At 47.5% G+C, this 27,971-nt stretch overlaps 1 protein-coding gene across 8 annotated transcripts in view; it reads right to left on the bottom strand.

Annotated features, from left to right (window-relative positions):
* Positions 1–27,971, bottom strand: part of mical3b (microtubule associated monooxygenase, calponin and LIM domain containing 3b) — a 58,504-nt gene that overhangs the window by 14,060 nt on the left and 16,473 nt on the right. For all 8 annotated transcript variants that reach the window (XM_072377602.1, XM_072377606.1, XM_072377604.1 and 5 more), the window contains 3 exons: positions 25,858–26,013; positions 23,179–23,268; positions 5,394–5,556 (listed from right to left, as the gene is read on the bottom strand). In XM_072377602.1, the coding sequence (XP_072233703.1) occupies positions 5,394–5,556; positions 23,179–23,268; positions 25,858–26,013 (409 nt within the window). The remainder of the gene's footprint in view (positions 1–5,393; positions 5,557–23,178; positions 23,269–25,857; positions 26,014–27,971) is intronic.

Raw genomic sequence — 27,971 nt, forward strand, 5'->3', positions numbered from 1 at the left:
AGGTAGAGCTGAGGATGAGGAGTGAAGACTGAGGTTTGAGGATGAAGACTGAAGATGAGGAGTGAGGATGAAGACTGAGGATGAAGACTGAGGATGAAGACTGAGGATGAAGATTGAGGATGAAGACTGAGGATGAAGACTGAGGATGAAGACTGAGGATGAAGACTGAGGATGAAGATGAGGTTGAGGATGAAAACTGAGGATGAAGACTGAGGATGAAGACTGAGGATGAAGACTGAGGATGAAAACTGAGGATGAAGACTGAGGATGAAGACTGAAGATGAAGACTGAGGATGAAGATGAGGTTGAGGATGAAAACTGAGGATGAAGACTGAGGATGAAGACTGAGGATGAAGACTGAGAATGAAGACTGAGGATGAAGACTGAGGATGAAGATGAGGTTGAGGATGAAAACTGAGGATGAAGACTGAGGATGAAGACTGAGGATGAAGACTGAGGATGAAGACTGAGGATGAAGACTGAGGATGAAGACTGAGGATGAAGATGAGGTTGAGGATGAAAACTGAGGATGAAGACTGAGGATGAAGACTGAGGATGAAGACTGAGGATGAAGACTGAGGATGAAGATGAGGTTGAGGATGAAAACTGAGGATGAAGACTGAGGATGAAGACTGAGGATGAAGACTGAGAATGAAGACTGAGGATGAAGACTGAGGATGAAGATGAGGTTGAGGATGAAAACTGAGGATGAAGACTGAGGATGAAGACTGAGGATGAAGACTGAGGGTGAAGACTGAGGATAAAGACTGAGGATGAATACTGAGGATGAAGATGAGGTTGAGGATGAAAACTGAGGATGAAGACTGAGGATGAAGACTGAGGATGAAGATGAGGTTGAGGATGAAAACTGAGGTTGAAGACTGAGGATGAAGACTGAGGATGAAAACTGAGGATGAAGACTGAGGATGAAGACTGAGGATGAAGACTGAGGATGAAGACTGAGGATGAAGACTGAGGATGAAGACTGAGGATGAAGACTGAGGATGAAGACTGAGGATGAAAACTGAGGATGAAGACTGAGGATGAAGACTGAGGATGAAAACTGAGGATGAAGACTGAGGATGAAGACTGAGGATGAAGACTGAGGATGAAGACTGAGGATGAAGACTGAGGATGAAGACTGAGGATGAAGACTGAGGATGAAGACTGAGGATGAAGACTGAGGATGAAAACTGAGGATGAAGACTGAGGATGAAGACTGAGGATGAAGACTGAGGATGAAGATGAGGTTGAGGATGAAAACTGAGGATGAAGACTGAGGATGAAGACTGAGGATGAAGACTGAGGATGAAGACTGAGGATGAAAACTGAGGATGAAGACTGAGGATGAAGACTGAGGATGAAGACTGAGGATGAAGACTGAGGATGAAGACTGAGGATGAAAACTGAGGATGAAGACTGAGGATGAAGACTGAGGATGAAGACTGAGGATGAAGACTGAGGATGAAGACTGAGGATGAAGATGAGGTTGAGGATGAAAACTGAGGATGAAGACTGAGGATGAAGACTGAGGATGAAGATGAGGTTGAGGATGAAAACTGAGGATGAAGACTGAGGATGAAGACTGAGGATGAAGATGAGGTTGAGGATGAAAACTGAGGTTGAAGACTGAGGACGAAGACTGAGGATGAAGACTGAGGATGAAGACTGAGGACGAGGAGTGAGGATGAAGACTGAGGATGAAGACGTAAAGAGTAAACAGAGGGTGAAAGTCCTGGTTCTTACGGCGTCTCCTCGCTGTCGACCGAGTGACTGAACACCGACTGAACTTTGTTTTTTATAGCGACCGCCACAGCTTCAAACTGCGGTCATGTGACTGGTGCACTCTGATTGGCTCTGAGCCCTCAGAGACGTCAGACACAATTAAAACCTTTGTGTGGTTAAGTTGTGCAGCAGAGATAAAGAGCTTCAGAGATGTGGTGGCACGGCTCGAGGCGGAGCGGGCTGGTCACATGACAGCATCGTGTAGCTGTCGTCAGACGCTGAGCTGAAGAGCGTGAAATCAGGCTCTGCAGAGCCGGGTCGACTGTCAGGAGGCATCATCTCCTCTGACAGGCTGTCAGTCACCGGGTCACATGGTTCCTGATGCTTTCAGGCCCAGAGAACATCTCAGAAGCATCCTTAATGCCAACCCAGAAGGTCCCTGAACATCTCACACAGACTATGTGGAATGTCCCACTTTTTCTTTGACACTGAACTCAACATCTTTCAGCTGTCAGAGTTGAGACGTTCTGCAGGTGAAGACTCCTTACATGATCAATCAATCGTTATTCTTAGACAGTGACAAACATTATATCCCAGTTCTTCTGAAGTTGAGTTGACTCCAGCCTCTGAACAGAAACAATAACCTGAGGCTAACAGAGTCCAGACTGGGCCTTTTTCAGGCTGCTTTAAGTCATATTTATCCGATAGATTCCAGTTTGTTCTTGTAAATGAAGAATCTTCCTCACACATCGGAGTAAGTCATGGAGTTCCTCAGGGTTCTGTGCTTGGACCGATTCTTTTTACTTTACACATGCTTCCATTAGGTAACATTATCAGACAGCATGGTATAAATTTCCATTGTTATGCTGATGATACTCAGCTGAACTTATCTATGAAACCAGATGAAACCAACAGGTTGGTCAGACTACAAGCCTGTCTTACAGACATAAAGACATAAAGACCTGGATGACTCAGAACTGTCTGCTTTTAAATTCAGACAAAACTGAAGTTCTTGAAACTGCCTCGCTATATAGTTACTCTAGATGGTATTTCCTTGGCTTCTGGTCCTACAGTGAGGAACCTTGGAGTTATTTCTGTCCTCTGACTCCATATAAAACAGGTTTCTGCCTTCTTTCACCTTCGTAATATCATTAAAATCAGGACCATCCTGTCTCAGGGTGATGCAGAGAAACTGCTCCATGCATTTGTTACTTCAGGACTGAACTACTGTAATTCTTTATTATTGTTCTGTCCCACAGATTCTCTGAAAAGCCTGCAGCTGATCCAAAACCCTGCAGCCAGAGTTCTGCTGAGATCTAACAGCAGAGATCATGTTTCTCCAGTTTTAGCTTCTCTTCATTGGCTCCCTGTTAGATTCAGAATAGAATTTAAGGTTCTTCTCCTCACATATAAAGCTCTTAATGACCGAGCTCCATCACATCTTAAAGATCTCACAGTTGGATATTTCCCCAACAGAGCACTTTGCTCTCAGGCTGCAGGTTTCCTTGTGGTTCCCAGAGTTTCTAAAAGCAGAATGGGAGGCAGAGCCTTCAGTTATCAGGCCCCTAAAAGCAGAATGGGAGGCAGAGCCTTCAGTTATCAGGCCCCTAAAAGCAGAATGGGAGGCAGAGCCTTCAGTTATCAGGCCCCTAAAAGCAGAATGGGAGGCAGAGCCTTCAGTTATCAGGCCCCTAAAAGCAGAATGGGAGGCAGAGCCTTCAGTTATCAGGCCCCTAAAAGCAGAATGGGAGGCAGAGCCTTCAGTTATCAGGCCCCTAAAAGCAGAATGGGAGGCAGAGCCTTCAGTTATCAGGCCCCTAAAAGCAGAATGGGAGGCAGAGCCTTCAGTTATCAGGCCCCTAAAAGCAGAATGGGAGGCAGAGCCTTCAGTTATCAGGCCCCTAAAAGCAGAATGGGAGGCAGAGCCTTCAGTTATCAGGCCCCTAAAAGCAGAATGGGAGGCAGAGCCTTCAGTTATCAGGCCCCTAAAAGCAGAATGGGAGGCAGAGCCTTCAGTTATCAGGCCCCTAAAAGCAGAACGGGAGGCAGAGCCTTCAGTTATCAGGCCCCTAAAAGCAGAATGGGAGGCAGAGCCTTCAGTTATCAGGCCCCTAAAAGCAGAATGGGAGGCAGAGCCTTCAGTTATCAGGCCCCTAAAAGCAGAATGGGAGGCAGAGCCTTCAGTTATCAGGCCCCTAAAAGCAGAACGGGAGGCAGAGCCTTCAGTTATCAGGCCCCTAAAAGCAGAATGGGAGGCAGAGCCTTCAGTTATCAGGCCCCTAAAAGCAGAATGGGGGGCAGAGCCTTCAGTTATCAGGCCCCTCTCTGTGGAACCAGTTTGGCTTCAGGAAGCAGACACCCTCTCTACCTTTAAGATCAGGCTGAAACTTTCCTTTCTGATAAAGCTTATAGTTAGGGATGGCTCAGGTGAGCCTGAAACATCCCATAGTTCTGCTGCTATAGGCCCAGCCTGCTGGGGGAGCTCCCATGATGCACCTCTCCACCCTCTCTACCTTTAAGATCAGGCTGAAACTCTCCTTTTTGTAAGCAAACAGCTTAAAGATGACTGAAATACTTCTATCCAACAGTGTGTTTGGGTGATTTCCCATCTGAACTGTTCAAAGAAACCGTTTGTGCTCTGAGATCTGAGAGTTTAAGGTTGTACAATTAACTGAAATGATGTTATTTTTGGCTTTGCTGATGTCTGGTTTCTCATATCTTTATTTTTCATTTCATTTGCACAGGGGGGTTCTTGTTCCTTGGTGTCATTAGATAAATGTGGGCTGTTTCGCACTTCATTTAACACGGCGGTACACATAAAGAGGCTTCCCCCTCCGGCTGGTGTTTGTATGAAGGCAGCAGACCTCAGTCATGAGTCCTCTGATAACAAAGAGCTGAATGTTTCAGTGTGTCAGCACGGCCTCAAACTGCCACCGGCTGCTGCCTCATCACACATTTCAGTCAGAGAAGAGGAGGCTTTGCTCCAAAACAACTCCATTTAAAATATAAAGTGTAAGAGCTTCAACTGAGAAGAAGTTCAAATCTGTTCTTTCTTCTGTCACTCAGGCCTGATTTTATCTTTTAAACCATTTTAAAATTCGGTGAAAGAAGCTTTTAGTAAAATATGATGAACATGAGGACAAAGTGAAATATTTACAATAAAATCTGAAGGCTGAACGCCTCACTTTCATGGCTTTTAGTTTCTGAGAAATTAAGGTTTCAAGAAGTTTTTCTGGATATTTTAAAGTGGTTTCATCTCAAGAACTAAACAGCTTGTTGTTGTTTTTAAAAGTCTGACTGTTCCTGTGTCCAACCTCAGCTAAAAGGTTCCTTTGTCCTTTGTTTTAGACCAAAGTTCAACTCTGGTCTCTTTCTTTAGCTCTGAGGGTTCGGGTTAAAGCCTTTCTCTGGTGTGTCGTGTTTTTCAGAAAGTCTCATTTTAAACTCTTTAATAAAACTGTTTAAATACAGTCCAGCTCCTCTGTGATGTAACAAAAATCTCTTTATGATACCAAAGAAAACCTAAAAACAGGAGGACTCTCCAGGTCTGGAGGTTTATTTTGGACGAACTCCAGTTTTGATGATATTCTGATTCAGTGCCTGTTAAACAGCAGATCTACTGATAGGAAAACAACCAAAGCTGAACGTGTTCGAGGCCGGTGACTCACCGCTGTGCTGGTCGAAGGTGTAAGAGGCCGGCCTGAGGGAGCTGCTGCAGGAGTCACACTGAAAGCAGCTGCGATGGAAGAAGAAACCCTCGGCACTCAGACGCTCCATCACATAAACCCTCTGCTTACAGAAGTGACAGACATCACTGCAGCTGCCAGACACCTGGAGGGAAGAAACACAAGGAGACACTGAAGGAAGTGAGGAGAGATGAAGGAAGCACTGAAGGAAACACTGAAGGAAGCACTGAAGGAAGCACTGAAGGAAGCACTGAAGGAAGCACTGAAGGAAGCACTGAAGGAAGCACTGAAGGAGACACTGAAGGAAGTGAGGAGAGATGGAGGAAACACTGAAGGAGACACTGAAGGAAGCACTGAAGGGAGTGAGGGGAGATGGAGGAAACACTGAAGGAAACACTGAAGGAAGCACTGAAGGAAGCACTGAAGGAAGTGAGGAGAGATGGAGGAAGCACTGAAGGAAGCACTGAAGGAAGCACTGAAGGAAGCACTGAAGGAGACACTGAAGGAAGTGAGGAGAGATGGAGGAAACACTGAAGGAAACACTGAAGGAAGCACTGAAGGAAGCACTGAAGGAAGTGAGGAGAGATGGAGGAAGCACTGAAGGAAGCATTGAAGGAAGCACTGAAGGAAGCACTGAAGGAAGCACTGAAGGAAGTGAGGAGAGATGGAGGAAGCACTGAAGGAAGCATTGAAGGAAGCACTGAAGGAAGCACTGAAGGAAGCACTGAAGGAAGCACTGAAGGAAGCACTGAAGGAAACACTGAAGGAAGCACTGAAGGAGACACTGAAGGAAGCACTGAAGGAGACACTGGAGGAAGCACTGAAGGAAGCACTGAAGGAAGCACTGAAGGAGACACTGGAGGAAGCACTGAAGGAAGCACTGAAGGAGACACTGAAGGGAGTGAGGAGAGATGGAGGAAGCACTGAAGGAGACACTGAAGGAAGCACTGAAGGAAGTGAGGAGAGATGGAGGAAGCACTGAAGGAAGCACTGAAGGAGACACTGAAGGAAGCACTGAAGGAAACACTGAAGGAAGCACTGAAGGAGACACTGAAGGAAGCACTGAAGGAGACACTGGAGGAAGCACTGAAGGAAGCACTGAAGGAAGCACTGAAGGAGACACTGGAGGAAGCACTGAAGGAAGCACTGAAGGGAGTGAGGAGAGATGGAGGAAGCACTGAAGGAGACACTGAAGGAAGCACTGAAGGAAGTGAGGAGAGATGGAGGAAGTGAGGAGAGATGAAGGAAGCACTGAAGGAAGCACTGAAGGAAGCACTGAAGGAAGCACTGAAGGAAGAACTGAAGGAGACACTGAAGGAAATGAGGAGAGATGGAGGAAACACTGAAGGAAACACTGAAGGAAGCACTGAAGGAAGCACTGAAGGAAGTGAGGAGAGATGGAGGAAGCACTGAAGGAAGCATTGAAGGAAGCACTGAAGAAAGCACTGAAGGAAGCACTGAAGGAGACACTGAAGGAAGCACTGAAGGAAACACTGAAGGAAGCACTGAAGGAGACACTGAAGGAAGCACTGAAGGAGACACTGGAGGAAGCACTGAAGGAAGCACTGAAGGAAGCACTGAAGGAGACACTGGAGGAAGTGAGGAGAGATGGAGGAAGCACTGAAGGAAGCACTGAAGGGAGTGAGGAGAGATGGAGGAAGTGAGGAGAGATGAAGGAAGCACTGAAGGAAGCACTGAAGGAAGCACTGAAGGAAGCACTGAAGGAAGCACTGAAGGAAGCACTGAAGGAAGTGAGGAGAGATGAAGGAAGCACTGAAGGAAGTGAGGAGAGATGAAGGAAGCACTGAAGGAAGTGAGGAGAGATGAAGGAAGCACTGAAGGAAGCACTGAAGGAAGCACTGAAGGAAGCACTGAAGGAGACACTGAAGGAAGCACTGAAGGAAGCACTGAAGGAAGCACTGAAGGAAGCACTGAAGGGAGTGAGGAGAGATGAAGGAAGAACTGAAGGAAGCACTGAAGGAAGTGAGGAGAGATGAAGGAAGCACTGAAGGAAGTGAGGAGAGATGAAGGAAGAACTGAAGGAAGCACTGAAGGAAGTGAGGAGAGATGAAGGAAGAACTGAAGGAAACACTGAAGAAAACACTGAAGGAAGCACTGAAGGAGACACTGAAGGGAGTGAGGAGAGATGAAGGAAGCACTGAAGGAAGTGAGGAGAGATGAAGGAAGCACTGAAGGAAGCACTGAAGGAAGTGAGGAGAGATGAAGGAAGCACTGAAGGAAGTGAGGAGAGATGAAGGAAGAACTGAAGGAAGCACTGAAGGAAGTGAGGAGAGATGAAGGAAGAACTGAAGGAAACACTGAAGAAAACACTGAATGAAACAAAGAAGGAAACACTGAAGGAAGCACTGAAGAAAACACTGAAGGAAGCACTGAAGGAGACACTGAAGAAAACACTGAAGGGAGTGAGGAGAGATGAAGGAAGAACTGAAGGAAGCACTGAAGGAAGTGAGGAGAGATGAAGGAAGAACTGAAGGAAACACTGAAGAAAACACTGAATGAAACAAAGAAGGAAACACTGAAGGAAGTGAGGAGAGATGAAGGAAGAACTGAAGGAAGCACTGAAGGAAGTGAGGAGAGATGAAGGAAGCACTGAAGGAAACACTGAAGAAAACACTGAAGGAAACACTGAAGGAAGCACTGAAGAAAACACTGAAGGAAGCACTGAAGGAGACACTGAAGAAAACACTGAAGGGAGTGAGGAGAGATGAAGGAAGCACTGAAGGAAGTGAGGAGAGATGAAGGAAGCACTGAAGGAAGTGAGGAGAGATGAAGGAAGAACTGAAGGAAACACTGAAGGAAGTGAGGAGAGATGAAGGAAGCACTGAAGGAAACACTGAAGAAAACACTGAAGGAAGCACTGAAGGAAGTGAGGAGAGATGAAGGAAGAACTGAAGGAAACACTGAAGAAAACACTGAATGAAACAAAGAAGGAAGTGAGGAGAGATGAAGGAAGAACTGAAGGAAGCACTGAAGGAAGTGAGGAGAGATGAAGGAAGCACTGAAGGAAACACTGAAGAAAACACTGAAGGAAGCACTGAAGGAAGTGAGGAGAGATGAAGGAAGAACTGAAGGAAACACTGAAGAAAACACTGAAGGAAGCACTGAAGGAAGTGAGGAGAGATGAAGGAAGAACTGAAGGAAGGACTGAAGGAAGTGAGGAGAGATGAAGGAAGCACTGAAGGAGACACTGAAGAAAACACTGAAGGGAGTGAGGAGAGATGAAGGAAGCACTGAAGGAAGCACTGAAGGAAGCACTGAAGGAAGCACTGAAGGAGACACTGAAGGAAGCACTGAAGGAAGCACTGAAGGAAGCACTGAAGGAAGTGAGGAGAGATGAAGGAAGAACTGAAGGAAACACTGAAGAAAACACTGAAGGAAACACTGAAGGAAGCACTGAAGGAAGTGAGGAGAGATGAAGGAAGAACTGAAGGAAGCACTGAAGGAAGTGAGGAGAGATGGAGGAAGCACTGAAGGAAGCACTGAAGGAGACACTGAAGGAAGCACTGAAGGAAACACTGAAGGAAGCACTGAAGGAGACACTGAAGGAAGCACTGAAGGAGACACTGGAGGAAGCACTGAAGGAAGCACTGAAGGAAGCACTGAAGGAGACACTGGAGGAAGCACTGAAGGAAGCACTGAAGGGAGTGAGGAGAGATGGAGGAAGCACTGAAGGAGACACTGAAGGAAGCACTGAAGGAAGCACTGAAGGAAGCACTGAAGGAAGTGAGGAGAGATGAAGGAAGAACTGAAGGAAACACTGAAGAAAACACTGAAGGAAACACTGAAGGAAGCACTGAAGGAAGTGAGGAGAGATGAAGGAAGAACTGAAGGAAGCACTGAAGGAAGTGAGGAGAGATGGAGGAAGCACTGAAGGAAGCACTGAAGGAGACACTGAAGGAAGCACTGAAGGAAACACTGAAGGAAGCACTGAAGGAGACACTGAAGGAAGCACTGAAGGAGACACTGGAGGAAGCACTGAAGGAAGCACTGAAGGAAGCACTGAAGGAGACACTGGAGGAAGCACTGAAGGAAGCACTGAAGGGAGTGAGGAGAGATGGAGGAAGCACTGAAGGAAGCACTGAAGGAAGCACTGAAGGAAGCACTGAAGGAAGCACTGAAGGAAGCACTGAAGGAGACACTGGAGGAAGTGAGGAGAGATGGAGGAAGTGAGGAGAGATGAAGGAAGCACTGAAGGAAGCACTGAAGGAAGCACTGAAGGAAGCACTGAAGGAAGCACTGAAGGAAGAACTGAAGGAAGAACTGAAGGAAGTGAGGAGAGATGGAGGAAACACTGAAGGAAACACTGAAGGAAGCACTGAAGGAAGCACTGAAGGAAGTGAGGAGAGATGGAGGAAGCACTGAAGGAAGCATTGAAGGAAGCACTGAAGGAAGCACTGAAGGAAGCACTGAAGGAAGCACTGAAGGAGACACTGGAGGAAGTGAGGAGAGATGGAGGAAGCACTGAAGGAAGTGAGGAGAGATGGAGGAAGCACTGAAGGAAGCACTGAAGGAGACACTGAAGGAAGCACTGAAGGAAACACTGAAGGAAGCACTGAAGGAGACACTGAAGGAAGCACTGAAGGAGACACTGAAGGAAGCACTGAAGGAGACACTGAAGGAAGCACTGAAGGAGACACTGGAGGAAGCACTGAAGGAAGCACTGAAGGAAGCACTGAAGGAGACACTGAAGGAAGTGAGGAGAGATGGAGGAAGCACTGAAGGGAGTGAGGAGAGATGGAGGAAGCACTGAAGGAAGCACTGAAGGGAGTGAGGAGAGATGGAGGAAGTGAGGAGAGATGAAGGAAGCACTGAAGGAAGCACTGAAGGAAGCACTGAAGGAAGCACTGAAGGAAGTGAGGAGAGATGGAGGAAGCACTGAAGGGAGTGAGGAGAGATGGAGGAAGCACTGAAGGAAGCACTGAAGGAGACACTGAAGGAAGCACTGAAGGAAGTGAGGAGAGATGGAGGAAGTGAGGAGAGATGAAGGAAGCACTGAAGGAAGCACTGAAGGAAGCACTGAAGGAAGCACTGAAGGAAGCACTGAAGGAAGCACTGAAGGAAGTGAGGAGAGATGGAGGAAGCACTGAAGGGAGTGAGGAGAGATGGAGGAAGCACTGAAGGAAGCACTGAAGGGAGTGAGGAGAGATGGAGGAAGCACTGAAGGAGACACTGAAGGAAGCACTGAAGGAAGTGAGGAGAGATGGAGGAAGTGAGGAGAGATGAAGGAAGCACTGAAGGAAGCACTGAAGGAAGCACTGAAGGAAGCACTGAAGGAAGTGAGGAGAGATGAAGGAAGCACTGAAGGAAGCACTGAAGGAAGCACTGAAGGAGACACTGAAGGAAGCACTGAAGGAAGCACTGAAGGAAGCACTGAAGGAAGCACTGAAGGGAGTGAGGAGAGATGAAGGAAGAACTGAAGGAAGCACTGAAGGAAGCACTGAAGGAAGCACTGAAGGAAGCACTGAAGGAGACACTGAAGAAAACACTGAAGGAGACACTGAAGGAAGCACTGAAGGAAGCACTGAAGGAAGCACTGAAGGAAGTGAGGAGAGATGAAGGAAGAACTGAAGGAAGCACTGAAGGAAGTGAGGAGAGATGAAGGAAGCACTGAAGGAGACACTGAAGAAAACACTGAAGGGAGTGAGGAGAGATGAAGGAAGCACTGAAGGAAGCACTGAAGGAAGCACTGAAGGAAGCACTGAAGGAGACACTGAAGGAAGCACTGAAGGAAGCACTGAAGGAAGCACTGAAGGAAGTGAGGAGAGATGAAGGAAGAACTGAAGGAAACACTGAAGAAAACACTGAAGGAAACACTGAAGGAAGCACTGAAGGAAGTGAGGAGAGATGAAGGAAGCACTGAAGGAAGCACTGAAGGAAGCACTGAAGGAGACACTGAAGGAAGCACTGAAGGAAGCACTGAAGGAAGCACTGAAGGAAGTGAGGAGAGATGAAGGAAGAACTGAAGGAAGCACTGAAGGAAGTGAGGAGAGATGAAGGAAGAACTGAAGGAAGCACTGAAGGAAGTGAGGAGAGATGAAGGAAGAACTGAAGGGAGTGAAAAGAGATGAATGACAGACTGAAGGAAGCACTGAAGGAAGTGAGGAGAGACGAAGGAAGCACTGAAGGAAACACTGAAGGAAGCACTGAAGGAAGCACTGAAGGAAGTGAGGAGAGACGAAGGAAGCACTGAAGGAAACACTGAAGGAAGCACTGAAGGAAACACTGAAGGAAGCACTGAAGGAAGTGAGGAGAGACGAAGGAAGCACTGAAGGAAACACTGAAGGAAGCACTGAAGGAAGCACTGAAGGAAGCACTGAAGGAGACACTGAAGGAAGCACTGAAGGAAGCACTGAAGGAAGTGAGGAGAGATGAAGGAAGCACTGAAGGAAGCACTGAAGGAAGCACTGAAGGAAGCACTGAAGGAGACACTGAAGGAAGCACTGAAGGAAGCACTGAAGGAAGTGAGGAGAGATGAAGGAAGCACTGAAGGAAGCACTGAAGGAAGCACTGAAGGAAACACTGAAGAAAACACTGAATGAAACAAAGAAGGAAACACTGAAGGAAGTGAGGAGAGATGAAGGAAGAACTGAAGGAAGCACTGAAGGAAGTGAGGAGAGATGAAGGAAGCACTGAAGGAAACACTGAAGAAAACACTGAAGGAAGCACTGAAGGAAGCACTGAAGAAAACACTGAAGGAAGCACTGAAGGAGACACTGAAGAAAACACTGAAGGGAGTGAGGAGAGATGAAGGAAGCACTGAAGGAAGTGAGGAGAGATGAAGGAAGCACTGAAGGAAGTGAGGAGAGATGAAGGAAGAACTGAAGGAAACACTGAAGAAAACACTGAATGAAACAAAGAAGGAAGTGAGGAGAGATGAAGGAAGAACTGAAGGAAGGACTGAAGGAAGTGAGGAGAGATGAAGGAAGCACTGAAGGAGACACTGAAGAAAACACTGAAGGGAGTGAGGAGAGATGAAGGAAGCACTGAAGGAAGCACTGAAGGAAGCACTGAAGGAAGCACTGAAGGAGACACTGAAGAAAACACTGAAGGGAGTGAGGAGAGATGAAGGAAGCACTGAAGGAAGCACTGAAGGAAGCACTGAAGGAAGCACTGAAGGAGACACTGAAGGAAGCACTGAAGGAAGCACTGAAGGAAGCACTGAAGGAAGTGAGGAGAGATGAAGGAAGAACTGAAGGAAACACTGAAGAAAACACTGAAGGAAACACTGAAGGAAGCACTGAAGGAAGTGAGGAGAGATGAAGGAAGAACTGAAGGAAGCACTGAAGGAAGTGAGGAGAGATGGAGGAAGCACTGAAGGAAGCACTGAAGGAGACACTGAAGGAAGCACTGAAGGAAACACTGAAGGAAGCACTGAAGGAGACACTGAAGGAAGCACTGAAGGAGACACTGGAGGAAGCATTGAAGGAAGCACTGAAGGAAGCACTGAAGGAGACACTGGAGGAAGCACTGAAGGAAGCACTGAAGGGAGTGAGGAGAGATGGAGGAAGCACTGAAGGAGACACTGAAGGAAGCACTGAAGGAAGCACTGAAGGAAGTGAGGAGAGATGGAGGAAGTGAGGAGAGATGAAGGAAGCACTGAAGGAAGCACTGAAGGAAGCACTGAAGGAAGCACTGAAGGAAGCACTGAAGGAAGAACTGAAGGAAGAACTGAAGGAAGTGAGGAGAGATGGAGGAAACACTGAAGGAAACACTGAAGGAAGCACTGAAGGAAGCACTGAAGGAAGTGAGGAGAGATGGAGGAAGCACTGAAGGAAGCATTGAAGGAAGCACTGAAGGAAGCACTGAAGGAAGCACTGAAGGAAGCACTGAAGGAGACACTGAAGGAAGTGAGGAGAGATGGAGGAAGCACTGAAGGAAGCACTGAAGGAGACACTGAAGGAAGCACTGAAGGAAGCACTGAAGGAGACACTGAAGGAAGCACTGAAGGAGACACTGGAGGAAGCACTGAAGGAAGCACTGAAGGAAGCACTGAAGGAGACACTGAAGGAAGTGAGGAGAGATGGAGGAAGCACTGAAGGGAGTGAGGAGAGATGGAGGAAGCACTGAAGGAAGCACTGAAGGGAGTGAGGAGAGATGGAGGAAGTGAGGAGAGATGAAGGAAGCACTGAAGGAAGCACTGAAGGAAGCACTGAAGGAAGCACTGAAGGAAGCACTGAAGGAAGTGAGGAGAGATGGAGGAAGCACTGAAGGGAGTGAGGAGAGATGGAGGAAGCACTGAAGGAAGCACTGAAGGAAGCACTGAAGGAAGTGAGGAGAGATGGAGGAAGCACTGAAGGGAGTGAGGAGAGATGGAGGAAGCACTGAAGGAAGCACTGAAGGAGACACTGAAGGAAGCACTGAAGGAAGTGAGGAGAGATGGAGGAAGTGAGGAGAGATGAAGGAAGCACTGAAGGAAGCACTGAAGGAAGCACTGAAGGAAGCACTGAAGGAAGCACTGAAGGAAGCACTGAAGGAAGTGAGGAGAGATGGAGGAAGCACTGAAGGGAGTGAGGAGAGATGGAGGAAGCACTGAAGGAAGCACTGAAGGGAGTGAGGAGAGATGGAGGAAGCACTGAAGGAGACACTGAAGGAAGCACTGAAGGAAGTGAGGAGAGATGGAGGAAGTGAGGAGAGATGAAGGAAGCACTGAAGGAAGCACTGAAGGAAGCACTGAAGGAAGCACTGAAGGAAGTGAGGAGAGATGAAGGAAGCACTGAAGGAAGCACTGAAGGAAGCACTGAAGGAAGCACTGAAGGAAGCACTGAAGGGAGTGAGGAGAGATGAAGGAAGAACTGAAGGAAGCACTGAAGGAAGTGAGGAGAGATGGAGGAAGCACTGAAGGAAGCACTGAAGGAGACACTGAAGGAAGCACTGAAGGAAACACTGAAGGAAGCACTGAAGGAGACACTGAAGGAAGCACTGAAGGAGACACTGGAGGAAGCACTGAAGGAAGCACTGAAGGGAGTGAGGAGAGATGGAGGAAGCACTGAAGGAGACACTGAAGGAGACACTGAAGGAGACACTGGAGGAAGCACTGAAGGAAGCACTGAAGGAAGCACTGAAGGAGACACTGGAGGAAGCACTGAAGGAAGCACTGAAGGGAGTGAGGAGAGATGGAGGAAGCACTGAAGGAGACACTGAAGGAAGCACTGAAGGAAGCACTGAAGGAAGCACTGAAGGAAGTGAGGAGAGATGAAGGAAGAACTGAAGGAAACACTGAAGAAAACACTGAAGGAAACACTGAAGGAAGCACTGAAGGAAGTGAGGAGAGATGAAGGAAGAACTGAAGGAAGCACTGAAGGAAGTGAGGAGAGATGGAGGAAGCACTGAAGGAAGCACTGAAGGAGACACTGAAGGAAGCACTGAAGGAAACACTGAAGGAAGCACTGAAGGAGACACTGAAGGAAGCACTGAAGGAGACACTGGAGGAAGCACTGAAGGAAGCACTGAAGGAAGCACTGAAGGAGACACTGGAGGAAGCACTGAAGGAAGCACTGAAGGGAGTGAGGAGAGATGGAGGAAGCACTGAAGGAGACACTGAAGGAAGCACTGAAGGAAGCACTGAAGGAAGTGAGGAGAGATGGAGGAAGTGAGGAGAGATGAAGGAAGCACTGAAGGAAGCACTGAAGGAAGCACTGAAGGAAGCACTGAAGGAAGCACTGAAGGAAGAACTGAAGGAAGAACTGAAGGAAGTGAGGAGAGATGGAGGAAACACTGAAGGAAACACTGAAGGAAGCACTGAAGGAAGCACTGAAGGAAGTGAGGAGAGATGGAGGAAGCACTGAAGGAAGCATTGAAGGAAGCACTGAAGGAAGCACTGAAGGAAGCACTGAAGGAAGCACTGAAGGAGACACTGAAGGAAGTGAGGAGAGATGGAGGAAGCACTGAAGGAAGCACTGAAGGAGACACTGAAGGAAGCACTGAAGGAAACACTGAAGGAAGCACTGAAGGAGACACTGAAGGAAGCACTGAAGGAGACACTGAAGGAAGCACTGAAGGAGACACTGAAGGAAGCACTGAAGGAGACACTGGAGGAAGCACTGAAGGAAGCACTGAAGGAAGCACTGAAGGAGACACTGAAGGAAGTGAGGAGAGATGGAGGAAGCACTGAAGGGAGTGAGGAGAGATGGAGGAAGCACTGAAGGAAGCACTGAAGGGAGTGAGGAGAGATGGAGGAAGTGAGGAGAGATGAAGGAAGCACTGAAGGAAGCACTGAAGGAAGCACTGAAGGAAGCACTGAAGGAAGTGAGGAGAGATGGAGGAAGCACTGAAGGGAGTGAGGAGAGATGGAGGAAGCACTGAAGGGAGTGAGGAGAGATGGAGGAAGCACTGAAGGAAGCACTGAAGGAGACACTGAAGGAAGCACTGAAGGAAGTGAGGAGAGATGGAGGAAGTGAGGAGAGATGAAGGAAGCACTGAAGGAAGCACTGAAGGAAGCACTGAAGGAAGCACTGAAGGAAGCACTGAAGGAAGCACTGAAGGAAGTGAGGAGAGATGGAGGAAGCACTGAAGGGAGTGAGGAGAGATGGAGGAAGCACTGAAGGAAGCACTGAAGGGAGTGAGGAGAGATGGAGGAAGCACTGAAGGAGACACTGAAGGAAGCACTGAAGGAAGTGAGGAGAGATGGAGGAAGTGAGGAGAGATGAAGGAAGCACTGAAGGAAGCACTGAAGGAAGCACTGAAGGAAGCACTGAAGGAAGTGAGGAGAGATGAAGGAAGCACTGAAGGAAGCACTGAAGGAAGCACTGAAGGAGACACTGAAGGAAGCACTGAAGGAAGCACTGAAGGAAGCACTGAAGGAAGCACTGAAGGGAGTGAGGAGAGATGAAGGAAGAACTGAAGGAAGCACTGAAGGAAGCACTGAAGGAAGCACTGAAGGAAGCACTGAAGGAGACACTGAAGAAAACACTGAAGGAGACACTGAAGGAAGCACTGAAGGAAGCACTGAAGGAAGCACTGAAGGAAGTGAGGAGAGATGAAGGAAGAACTGAAGGAAGCACTGAAGGAAGTGAGGAGAGATGAAGGAAGCACTGAAGGAGACACTGAAGAAAACACTGAAGGGAGTGAGGAGAGATGAAGGAAGCACTGAAGGAAGCACTGAAGGAAGCACTGAAGGAAGCACTGAAGGAGACACTGAAGGAAGCACTGAAGGAAGCACTGAAGGAAGCACTGAAGGAAGTGAGGAGAGATGAAGGAAGAACTGAAGGAAACACTGAAGAAAACACTGAAGGAAACACTGAAGGAAGCACTGAAGGAAGTGAGGAGAGATGAAGGAAGCACTGAAGGAAGCACTGAAGGAAGCACTGAAGGAGACACTGAAGGAAGCACTGAAGGAAGCACTGAAGGAAGCACTGAAGGAAGTGAGGAGAGATGAAGGAAGAACTGAAGGAAGCACTGAAGGAAGTGAGGAGAGATGAAGGAAGAACTGAAGGAAGCACTGAAGGAAGTGAGGAGAGATGAAGGAAGAACTGAAGGGAGTGAAAAGAGATGAATGACAGACTGAAGGAAGCACTGAAGGAAGTGAGGAGAGACGAAGGAAGCACTGAAGGAAACACTGAAGGAAGCACTGAAGGAAGCACTGAAGGAAGTGAGGAGAGACGAAGGAAGCACTGAAGGAAACACTGAAGGAAGCACTGAAGGAAACACTGAAGGAAGCACTGAAGGAAGTGAGGAGAGACGAAGGAAGCACTGAAGGAAACACTGAAGGAAGCACTGAAGGAAGCACTGAAGGAAGCACTGAAGGAGACACTGAAGGAAGCACTGAAGGAAGCACTGAAGGAAGTGAGGAGAGATGAAGGAAGCACTGAAGGAAGCACTGAAGGAAGCACTGAAGGAAGCACTGAAGGAGACACTGAAGGAAGCACTGAAGGAAGCACTGAAGGAAGTGAGGAGAGATGAAGGAAGCACTGAAGGAAGCACTGAAGGAAGCACTGAAGGAAGCACTGAAGGAAACACTGAAGAAAACACTGAATGAAACAAAGAAGGAAACACTGAAGGAAGTGAGGAGAGATGAAGGAAGAACTGAAGGAAGCACTGAAGGAAGTGAGGAGAGATGGAGGAAGCACTGAAGGAAACACTGAAGAAAACACTGAAGGAAGCACTGAAGGAAGCACTGAAGAAAACACTGAAGGAAGCACTGAAGGAGACACTGAAGAAAACACTGAAGGGAGTGAGGAGAGATGAAGGAAGCACTGAAGGAAGTGAGGAGAGATGAAGGAAGCACTGAAGGAAGTGAGGAGAGATGAAGGAAGAACTGAAGGAAACACTGAAGAAAACACTGAATGAAACAAAGAAGGAAGTGAGGAGAGATGAAGGAAGAACTGAAGGAAGGACTGAAGGAAGTGAGGAGAGATGAAGGAAGCACTGAAGGAAACACTGAAGAAAACACTGAAGGGAGTGAGGAGAGATGAAGGAAGCACTGAAGGAAGCACTGAAGGAAGCACTGAAGGAAGCACTGAAGGAGACACTGAAGAAAACACTGAAGGAAGCACTGAAGGAAGTGAGGAGAGATGAAGGAAGAACTGAAGGAAGGACTGAAGGAAGTGAGGAGAGATGAAGGAAGCACTGAAGGAGACACTGAAGAAAACACTGAAGGGAGTGAGGAGAGATGAAGGAAGCACTGAAGGAAGCACTGAAGGAAGCACTGAAGGAAGCACTGAAGGAGACACTGAAGAAAACACTGAAGGGAGTGAGGAGAGATGAAGGAAGCACTGAAGGAAGCACTGAAGGAAGCACTGAAGGAAGCACTGAAGGAGACACTGAAGGAAGCACTGAAGGAAGCACTGAAGGAAGCACTGAAGGAAGTGAGGAGAGATGAAGGAAGAACTGAAGGAAACACTGAAGAAAACACTGAAGGAAACACTGAAGGAAGCACTGAAGGAAGTGAGGAGAGATGAAGGAAGAACTGAAGGAAGCACTGAAGGAAGTGAGGAGAGATGGAGGAAGCACTGAAGGAAGCACTGAAGGAGACACTGAAGGAAGCACTGAAGGAAACACTGAAGGAAGCACTGAAGGAGACACTGAAGGAAGCACTGAAGGAGACACTGGAGGAAGCATTGAAGGAAGCACTGAAGGAAGCACTGAAGGAGACACTGGAGGAAGCACTGAAGGAAGCACTGAAGGGAGTGAGGAGAGATGGAGGAAGCACTGAAGGAGACACTGAAGGAAGCACTGAAGGAAGCACTGAAGGAAGTGAGGAGAGATGGAGGAAGTGAGGAGAGATGAAGGAAGCACTGAAGGAAGCACTGAAGGAAGCACTGAAGGAAGCACTGAAGGAAGCACTGAAGGAAGAACTGAAGGAAGAACTGAAGGAAGTGAGGAGAGATGGAGGAAACACTGAAGGAAACACTGAAGGAAGCACTGAAGGAAGCACTGAAGGAAGTGAGGAGAGATGGAGGAAGCACTGAAGGAAGCATTGAAGGAAGCACTGAAGGAAGCACTGAAGGAAGCACTGAAGGAAGCACTGAAGGAGACACTGAAGGAAGTGAGGAGAGATGGAGGAAGCACTGAAGGAAGCACTGAAGGAGACACTGAAGGAAGCACTGAAGGAAGCACTGAAGGAGACACTGAAGGAAGCACTGAAGGAGACACTGGAGGAAGCACTGAAGGAAGCACTGAAGGAAGCACTGAAGGAGACACTGAAGGAAGTGAGGAGAGATGGAGGAAGCACTGAAGGGAGTGAGGAGAGATGGAGGAAGCACTGAAGGAAGCACTGAAGGGAGTGAGGAGAGATGGAGGAAGTGAGGAGAGATGAAGGAAGCACTGAAGGAAGCACTGAAGGAAGCACTGAAGGAAGCACTGAAGGAAGCACTGAAGGAAGTGAGGAGAGATGGAGGAAGCACTGAAGGGAGTGAGGAGAGATGGAGGAAGCACTGAAGGAAGCACTGAAGGAAGCACTGAAGGAAGTGAGGAGAGATGGAGGAAGCACTGAAGGGAGTGAGGAGAGATGGAGGAAGCACTGAAGGAAGCACTGAAGGAGACACTGAAGGAAGCACTGAAGGAAGTGAGGAGAGATGGAGGAAGTGAGGAGAGATGAAGGAAGCACTGAAGGAAGCACTGAAGGAAGCACTGAAGGAAGCACTGAAGGAAGCACTGAAGGAAGCACTGAAGGAAGTGAGGAGAGATGGAGGAAGCACTGAAGGGAGTGAGGAGAGATGGAGGAAGCACTGAAGGAAGCACTGAAGGGAGTGAGGAGAGATGGAGGAAGCACTGAAGGAGACACTGAAGGAAGCACTGAAGGAAGTGAGGAGAGATGGAGGAAGTGAGGAGAGATGAAGGAAGCACTGAAGGAAGCACTGAAGGAAGCACTGAAGGAAGCACTGAAGGAAGTGAGGAGAGATGAAGGAAGCACTGAAGGAAGCACTGAAGGAAGCACTGAAGGAGACACTGAAGGAAGCACTGAAGGAAGCACTGAAGGAAGCACTGAAGGAAGCACTGAAGGGAGTGAGGAGAGATGAAGGAAGAACTGAAGGAAGCACTGAAGGAAGCACTGAAGGAAGCACTGAAGGAAGCACTGAAGGAGACACTGAAGAAAACACTGAAGGAGACACTGAAGGAAGCACTGAAGGAAGCACTGAAGGAAGCACTGAAGGAAGTGAGGAGAGATGAAGGAAGAACTGAAGGAAGCACTGAAGGAAGTGAGGAGAGATGAAGGAAGCACTGAAGGAGACACTGAAGAAAACACTGAAGGGAGTGAGGAGAGATGAAGGAAGCACTGAAGGAAGCACTGAAGGAAGCACTGAAGGAAGCACTGAAGGAGACACTGAAGGAAGCACTGAAGGAAGCACTGAAGGAAGCACTGAAGGAAGTGAGGAGAGATGAAGGAAGAACTGAAGGAAACACTGAAGAAAACACTGAAGGAAACACTGAAGGAAGCACTGAAGGAAGTGAGGAGAGATGAAGGAAGCACTGAAGGAAGCACTGAAGGAAGCACTGAAGGAGACACTGAAGGAAGCACTGAAGGAAGCACTGAAGGAAGCACTGAAGGAAGTGAGGAGAGATGAAGGAAGAACTGAAGGAAGCACTGAAGGAAGTGAGGAGAGATGAAGGAAGAACTGAAGGAAGCACTGAAGGAAGTGAGGAGAGATGAAGGAAGAACTGAAGGAAGCACTGAAGGAAGTGAGGAGAGATGAAGGAAGAACTGAAGGGAGTGAAAAGAGATGAATGACAGACTGAAGGAAGCACTGAAGGAAGTGAGGAGAGACGAAGGAAGCACTGAAGGAAACACTGAAGGAAGCACTGAAGGAAGCACTGAAGGAAGTGAGGAGAGACGAAGGAAGCACTGAAGGAAACACTGAAGGAAGCACTGAAGGAAACACTGAAGGAAGCACTGAAGGAAGTGAGGAGAGACGAAGGAAGCACTGAAGGAAACACTGAAGGAAGCACTGAAGGAAGCACTGAAGGAAGCACTGAAGGAGACACTGAAGGAAGCACTGAAGGAAGCACTGAAGGAAGTGAGGAGAGATGAAGGAAGCACTGAAGGAAGCACTGAAGGAAGCACTGAAGGAAGCACTGAAGGAGACACTGAAGGAAGCACTGAAGGAAGCACTGAAGGAAGCACTGAAGGAAGCACTGAAGGAAACACTGAAGGAAGTGAGGAGAGATGAAGGAAGAACTGAAGGAAACACTGAAGGAAGCACTGAAGGAAGCACTGAAGGAAGCACTGAAGGAAACACTGAAGGAAGTGAGGAGAGATGAAGGAAGAACTGAAGGAAACACTGAAGGAAGCACTGAAGGGAGTGAGGGGAGATGAATGACAGACTGAAGGAAGCACTGAATGAAACAAAGAAGGAAACACTGAAGGAAGTGAGGAGAGATGAAGGAAGCACTGAAGGAAGCACTGAAGGAAGTGAGGAGAGATGAAGGAAGAACTGAAGGGAGTGAAAAGAGATGAATGACAGACTGAAGGAAGCACTGAATGAAACAAAGAAGGAAACACTGAAGGAAGTGAGGAGAGATGAAGGAAGCACTGAAGGAAGCATTGAAGGAAGTGAGGAGAGATGAAGGAAGAACTGAAGGGAGTGAAAAGAGATGAATGACAGACTGAAGGAAGCACTGAAGGAAGCACTGAAGGAAGCACTGAAGGAAGTGAGGAGAGATGAAGGAAGAACTGAAGGAAACACTGAAGAAAACACTGAAGGAAGCACTGAAGGAAGCACTGAAGGAAGTGAGGAGAGATGAAGGAAGCACTGAAGGAAGCACTGAAGGAAGCACTGAAGGAGACACTGAAGGAAGCACTGAAGGAAGCACTGAAGGAAGTGAGGAGAGATGAATGACAGACTGAAGGAAGCACTGAAGGAAGTGAGGAGAGATGAAGGAAGAACTGAAGGAAGCACTGAAGGAAGTGAGGAGAGATGAAGGAAGAACTGAAGGAAGCACTGAAGGAAGTGAGGAGAGATGAAGGAAGAACTGAAGGAAGCACTGAAGGAAGTGAGGAGAGATGAAGGAAGCACTGAAGGAAGCACTGAAGGAAGTGAGGAGAGACGAAGGAAGCACTGAAGGAAACACTGAAGGAAGCACTGAAGGAAGCACTGAAGGAAGCACTGAAGGAAGTGAGGAGAGACGAAGGAAGCACTGAAGGAAACACTGAAGGAAGCACTGAAGGAAACACTGAAGGAAGCACTGAAGGAAGTGAGGAGAGACGAAGGAAGCACTGAAGGAAACACTGAAGGAAGCACTGAAGGAAGCACTGAAGGAGACACTGAAGGAAGCACTGAAGGAAGCACTGAAGGAAGTGAGGAGAGATGAAGGAAGCACTGAAGGAAACACTGAAGGAAGCACTGAAGGAAGCACTGAAGGAGACACTGAAGGAAGCACTGAAGGAAGCACTGAAGGAAGCACTGAAGGAAGCACTGAAGGAAGAACTGAAGGGAGTGAGGAGAGATGAATGACAGACTGAAGGAAGCACTGAATGAAACAAAGAAGGAAACACTGAAGGAAGTGAGGAGAGATGAAGGAAGCACTGAAGGAAACACTGAAGGAAGTGAGGAGAGATGAAGGAAGCACTGAAGGAAACACTGAAGGAAGTGAGGAGAGATGAAGGAAGCACTGAAGGAAGCACTGAAGGAAGCACTGAAGGAAGCACTGAAGGAAGCACTGAAGGAGACACTGAAGGAAGCACTGAAGGAAGCACTGAAGGAAGTGAGGAGAGATGAAGGAAGCACTGAAGGAAACACTGAAGGAAGCACTGAAGGAAGCACTGAAGGAGACACTGAAGGAAGCACTGAAGGAAGCACTGAAGGAAGCACTGAAGGAAGCACTGAAGGAAGAACTGAAGGGAGTGAGGAGAGATGAATGACAGACTGAAGGAAGCACTGAATGAAACAAAGAAGGAAACACTGAAGGAAGTGAGGAGAGATGAAGGAAGCACTGAAGGAAACACTGAAGGAAGTGAGGAGAGATGAAGGAAGCACTGAAGGAAACACTGAAGGAAGTGAGGAGAGATGTAGGAAGCACTGAAGGAAGCACTGAAGGAAGCACTGAAGGAAGAACTGAAGGAAGCACTGAAGGAAGCACTGAAGGAAACACTGAAGGAAGCACTGAAGGAAACACTGAAGGAGACACTGAAGGAAGAACTGCAGGAAACAGTGAAGGAAGCACTGAAGGAAGTGAGGAAACAAACAGAGGAAACATAAACAGAAGAACTGAATGCAGCTCTCAGCTCAGACTGATGAAGATGAACTGTTTGAACAGCTGATCCTGAATCTCACAACAACCCTCCATCTGCCCTAGAAGAAGAAGCTCTTACCACGCCACCTTCCTGCTGACTCAGTGCCTTAATGCGATTGGTTATCTGCTCAGCCAATGAGCTCACTCCCCCAGTGTACATCCGGAGACACTTGGACACAGACAGACACATGGACAGACAGACGGGGGTAAGGACAAAGCACAGCTACTAACAGACGGCTCCACTTCCCACCGCTGAGGCTCATGGGAAATGGAGTGTTTTCAGACAACAGCACAGTCAGTGTTTCAGTGACGAAGATCCAGAAACAAAAGCAGCCAATGAGCTTTGAAGATTGCACAACTACGGTTGTTGTTTGACCAAAAAATGGAATCTGATTTCTTCTTCAGGCGTTTTTCTGTTTATGTTGTTAAGTACAGAGTGAATTCTGTGTGGAAACATTTAATTTTACCAGCTATACAAAGTGCCTTTGACAGCGCTGCAGGCCGACCTCAGGCCAGCCGCCACTTCAACAGAAACCATTCATTCCAGTTTGTCATCAGTCACATGAAACACTGAGACGCTGCAGGCAGACAGAGGAGGACATCTGGGGACACAACCACCACTGAGTCCTCACTTAGGTTTCTTAAAGACACAGAGGGACCGAACCTTAGACCCAGACCAAGGTCCGATGGGTCCGATGGGCCTACAGAAAGGATTCAGTACCTGCTCGTCCCTGCCGGACACATCCTGACACTTGATCCTCTCCTTGAACCGAAAACTCATCTGCTCTTGTTGAAGAGTTCGTTTCTTTGACAAAGACAGGTGACAGTTAGACCTTGAGTTCAGTCTGGGCTCTGGGAGGTTAAAAAAGATGCAGGAGATTCAATTAAAGATGCAGGAGACTCCACTAAAGATGCAGGAGACTCCACTAAAGATGCAGGAGATTCAGCTAAAGATGCAGGAGATTCAGCTAAAGATGCAGGAGACTCGACTAAAGATGCAGGAGACTCCACTAAAGATGCAGGAGACTCCACTAAAGATGCAGGAGACTCCACTAAAGATGCAGGAGACTCGAGTAAAGATGGAGGAGACTCCACTAAAGATGCAGGAGACTCCACTAAAGATGCAGGAGACTCCACTAAAGATGCAGGAGACTCCACTAAAGATGCAGGAGACTCGAGTAAAGATGGAGGAGACTCGACTAAAGATGCAGGAGACTCAGCTAAAGATGCAGGAGATTCAGCTAAAGATGCAGGAGATTCAGCTAAAGATGCAGGAGATTCAGCTAAAGATGCAGGAGACTCGACTAAAGATGCAGGAGACTCCACTAAAGATGCAGGAGATTCAGCTAAAGATGCAGGAGATTCAGCTAAAGATGCAGGAGATTCAGCTAAAGATGCAGGAGACTCCACTAAAGATGCAGGAGACTCCACTAAAGATGCAGGAGATTCAGCTAAAGATGCAGGAGATTCAGCTAAAGATGCAGGAGACTCGACTAAAGATGCAGGAGACTCCACTAAAGATGCAGGAGATTCAGCTAAAGATGCAGGAGATTCAGCTAAAGATGCAGGAGACTCCACTAAAGATGCAGGAGACTCCACTAAAGATGCAGGAGATTCAGCTAAAGATGCAGGAGATTCAGCTAAAGATGCAGGAGACTCGACTAAAGATGCAGGAGACTCCACTAAAGATGCAGGAGACTCCACTAAAGATGCAGGAGATTCAGCTAAAGATGCAGGAGATTCAGCTAAAGATGCAGGAGACTCGACTAAAGATGCAGGAGACTGCACTAAAGATGCAGGAGATTCAGCTAAAGATGGAGGAGACTCAACTAAAGATGCAGGAGACTCGACTAAAGATGCAGGAGATTCAGCTAAAGATGCAGGAGACTCCACTAAAGATGGAGGAGACTCAACTAAAGATGCAGGAGACTCGACTAAAGATGGAGGAGACTCGACTAAAGATGCAGGAGACTCGACTAAAGATGCAGGAGATTCAGCTAAAGATGCAGGAGACTCCACTAAAGATGGAGGAGACTCAACTAAAGATGCAGGAGACTCCACTAAAGATGCAGGAGACTCCACTAAAGATGCAGGAGATTCAGCTAAAGATGCAGGAGATTCAGCTAAAGATGCAGGAGATTCAGCTAAAGATGCAGGAGACTCGACTAAAGATGCAGGAGACTGCACTAAAGATGCAGGAGACTCCACTAAAGATGGAGGAGATTCAGCTAAAGATGCAGGAGATTCAGCTAAAGATGCAGGAGATTCAGCTAAAGATGCAGGAGATTCAGCTAAAGATGCAGGAGACTCCACTAAAGATGCAGGAGATTCAGCTAAAGATGCAGGAGATTCAGCTAAAGATGCAGGAGATTCAGCTAAAGATGCAGGAGATTCAGCTAAAGATGCAGGAGACTGCACTAAAGATGCAGGAGACTCCACTAAAGATGCAGGAGACTCGAGTAAAGATGCAGGAGACTGGACTAATAATGCGGGAGATTATATCTCTATTGAGTTCTACTGTCTTCACCGGCCTCCATGGTGACGTCTGAGCCGGAGCAAAGGCCAAAGGCTGGCTGACTGCACTCTCTGATGGTGAAGGGAGGCTCGACAACAGCTCCCCCTGCTGGGTGACGCCAGGTTTAAGATTTCATTTACATCTGATTTTAGTTACAGTAAGTTGTGTCATCAAAATCTCATGTGACTTTTCCTTGATTGACAGGACATTGATATGATTGATCAGAAATCAGTCTGCTCCTACCTGCTGACGAAAAGCTGCAGCAGAGGGAGAAGAAGACCTGCATGTGGCTGAGCTCTCAGCTAACTTTGCCTGCAGCTGATTGGCCATCATACGGACTCTGGACCGGTTCGCCCTGCCCACAGACGCATCATCCAAGTCGTCGGTGGGGTCACTTGACTTGAAAAGGAAATGAAACATGAGAATGAATGAAGATCACAGTCTTCTGTTTTTAGCTACTTCGTCAGCAAGTGATATTGTTATTTTACAGGTAAGTAAAGGATTTGTCTTAATTAGAAAGTCTTTTGGTCATAAGTAAGTATTCATCTTCACCAGTGAGTCTTTGTCTTTATCAACGAGTCTTTGCCCTCACTTACGAGTCTTTGTCCTCACTTACGAGTCTATGCCCTCACTTACGAGTCTTTTTCCTCACTTACGAGTCTTTGCCCTCACTTACGAGTCTTTGCCCTCACTTACGAGTCTCTGTCCTCACTTACGAGTCTTTGTCCTCACTTACGAGTCTTTGTCCTCACTTACGAGTCTTTGTCCTCACTTACGAGTCTTTGCCCTCACTTACGAGTCTTTGCCCTCACTTACGAGTCTTTGCCCTCACTTTCGAGTCTTTGCCCTCACTTAGGAGTCTTTGTCCTCACTTACGAGTCTTTGTCCTCATTTACGAGTCTCTGTCCTCACTTACGAGTCTTTGCCCTCACTTACGAGTCTTTGCCCTCACTTTCGAGTCTTTGCCCTCACTTTCGAGTCTTTGTCCTCTTTTACGAGTCTTTGTCCTCACTTACGAGTCTTTGCCCTCACTTTCGAGTCTTTGCCCTCACTTACGAGTCTTTGTCCTCACTTACGAGTCTTTGTCCTCACTTACGAGTCTTTGTCCTCACTTACGAGTCTTTGTCCTCACTTACGAGTCTTTGTCCTCACTTACGAGTCTTTGTCCTCACTTACGAGTCTTTGTCCTCACTTACGAGTCTTTGTCCTCACTTACGAGTCTTTGTCCTCACTTACGAGTCTTTGTCCTCACTTACGAGTCTTTGCCCTCACTTACGAGTCTTTGTCCTCACTTACGAGTCTTTGTCCTCACTTACGAGTCTTTGCCCTCACTTACGAGTCTCCGTCCTCACTTTCGAGTCTTTGCCCTCACTTACGAGTCTTTGTCCTCACTTACGAGTCTTTGCCCTCACTTAGGAGTCTTTGCCCTCACTTACGAGTCTTTGCCCTCACTTACGAGTCTTTGCCCTCACTTTCGAGTCTTTGTCCTCTTTTACGAGTCTTTGTCCTCACTTACGAGTCTTTGCCCTCACTTTCGAGTCTTTGCCCTCACTTAGGAGTCTTTGTCCTCACTTACGAGTCTTTGCCCTCACTTTCGAGTCTTTGCCCTCACTTACGAGTCTTTGCCCTCACTTACGAGTCTTTGTCCTCACTTACGAGTCTTTGTCCTCACTTACGAGTCTTTGTCCTCACTTACGAGTCTTTGTCCTCACTTACGAGTCTTTGTCCTCACTTACGAGTCTCCGTCCTCACTTTCGAGTCTTTGACCTCACTTAGGAGTCTTTGTCCTCACTTACGAGTCTTTGTCCTCATTTACGAGTCTCTGTCCTCACTTACGAGTCTTTGCCCTCACTTACGAGTCTTTGCCCTCACTTTCGAGTCTTTGTCCTCTTTTACGAGTCTTTGTCCTCACTTACGAGTCTTTGCCCTCACTTTCGAGTCTTTGTCCTCACTTACGAGTCTTTGTCCTCACTTACGAGTCTTTGTCCTCACTTACGAGTCTTTGTCCTCACTTACGAGTCTCCGTCCTCACTTACGAGTCTCTGTCCTCACTTACGAGTCTTTGCCCTCACTTACGAGTCTTTGCCCTCACTTACGAGTCTTCGTCCTCACTTACGAGTCTCCGTCCTCACTTACGAGTCTCCGTCCTCACTTACGAGTCTCCGTCCTCACTTACGAGTCTTTGCCCTCACTTACGAGTCTTTGCCCTCACTTTCGAGTCTTTGTCCTCTTTTACGAGTCTTTGTCCTCACTTACGAGTCTTTGCCCTCACTTTCGAGTCTTTGCCCTCACTTAGGAGTCTTTGTCCTCACTTACGAGTCTTTGTCCTCACTTACGAGTCTTTGTCCTCACTTACG

Source organism: Leuresthes tenuis, unplaced genomic scaffold (genome assembly GCF_036924035.1).
Source record: "Leuresthes tenuis unplaced genomic scaffold, fLeuTen1.0.hap1 SCAF_23, whole genome shotgun sequence".
NCBI classification, from domain to species: Eukaryota; Metazoa; Chordata; class Actinopteri; order Atheriniformes; family Atherinopsidae; genus Leuresthes; species Leuresthes tenuis.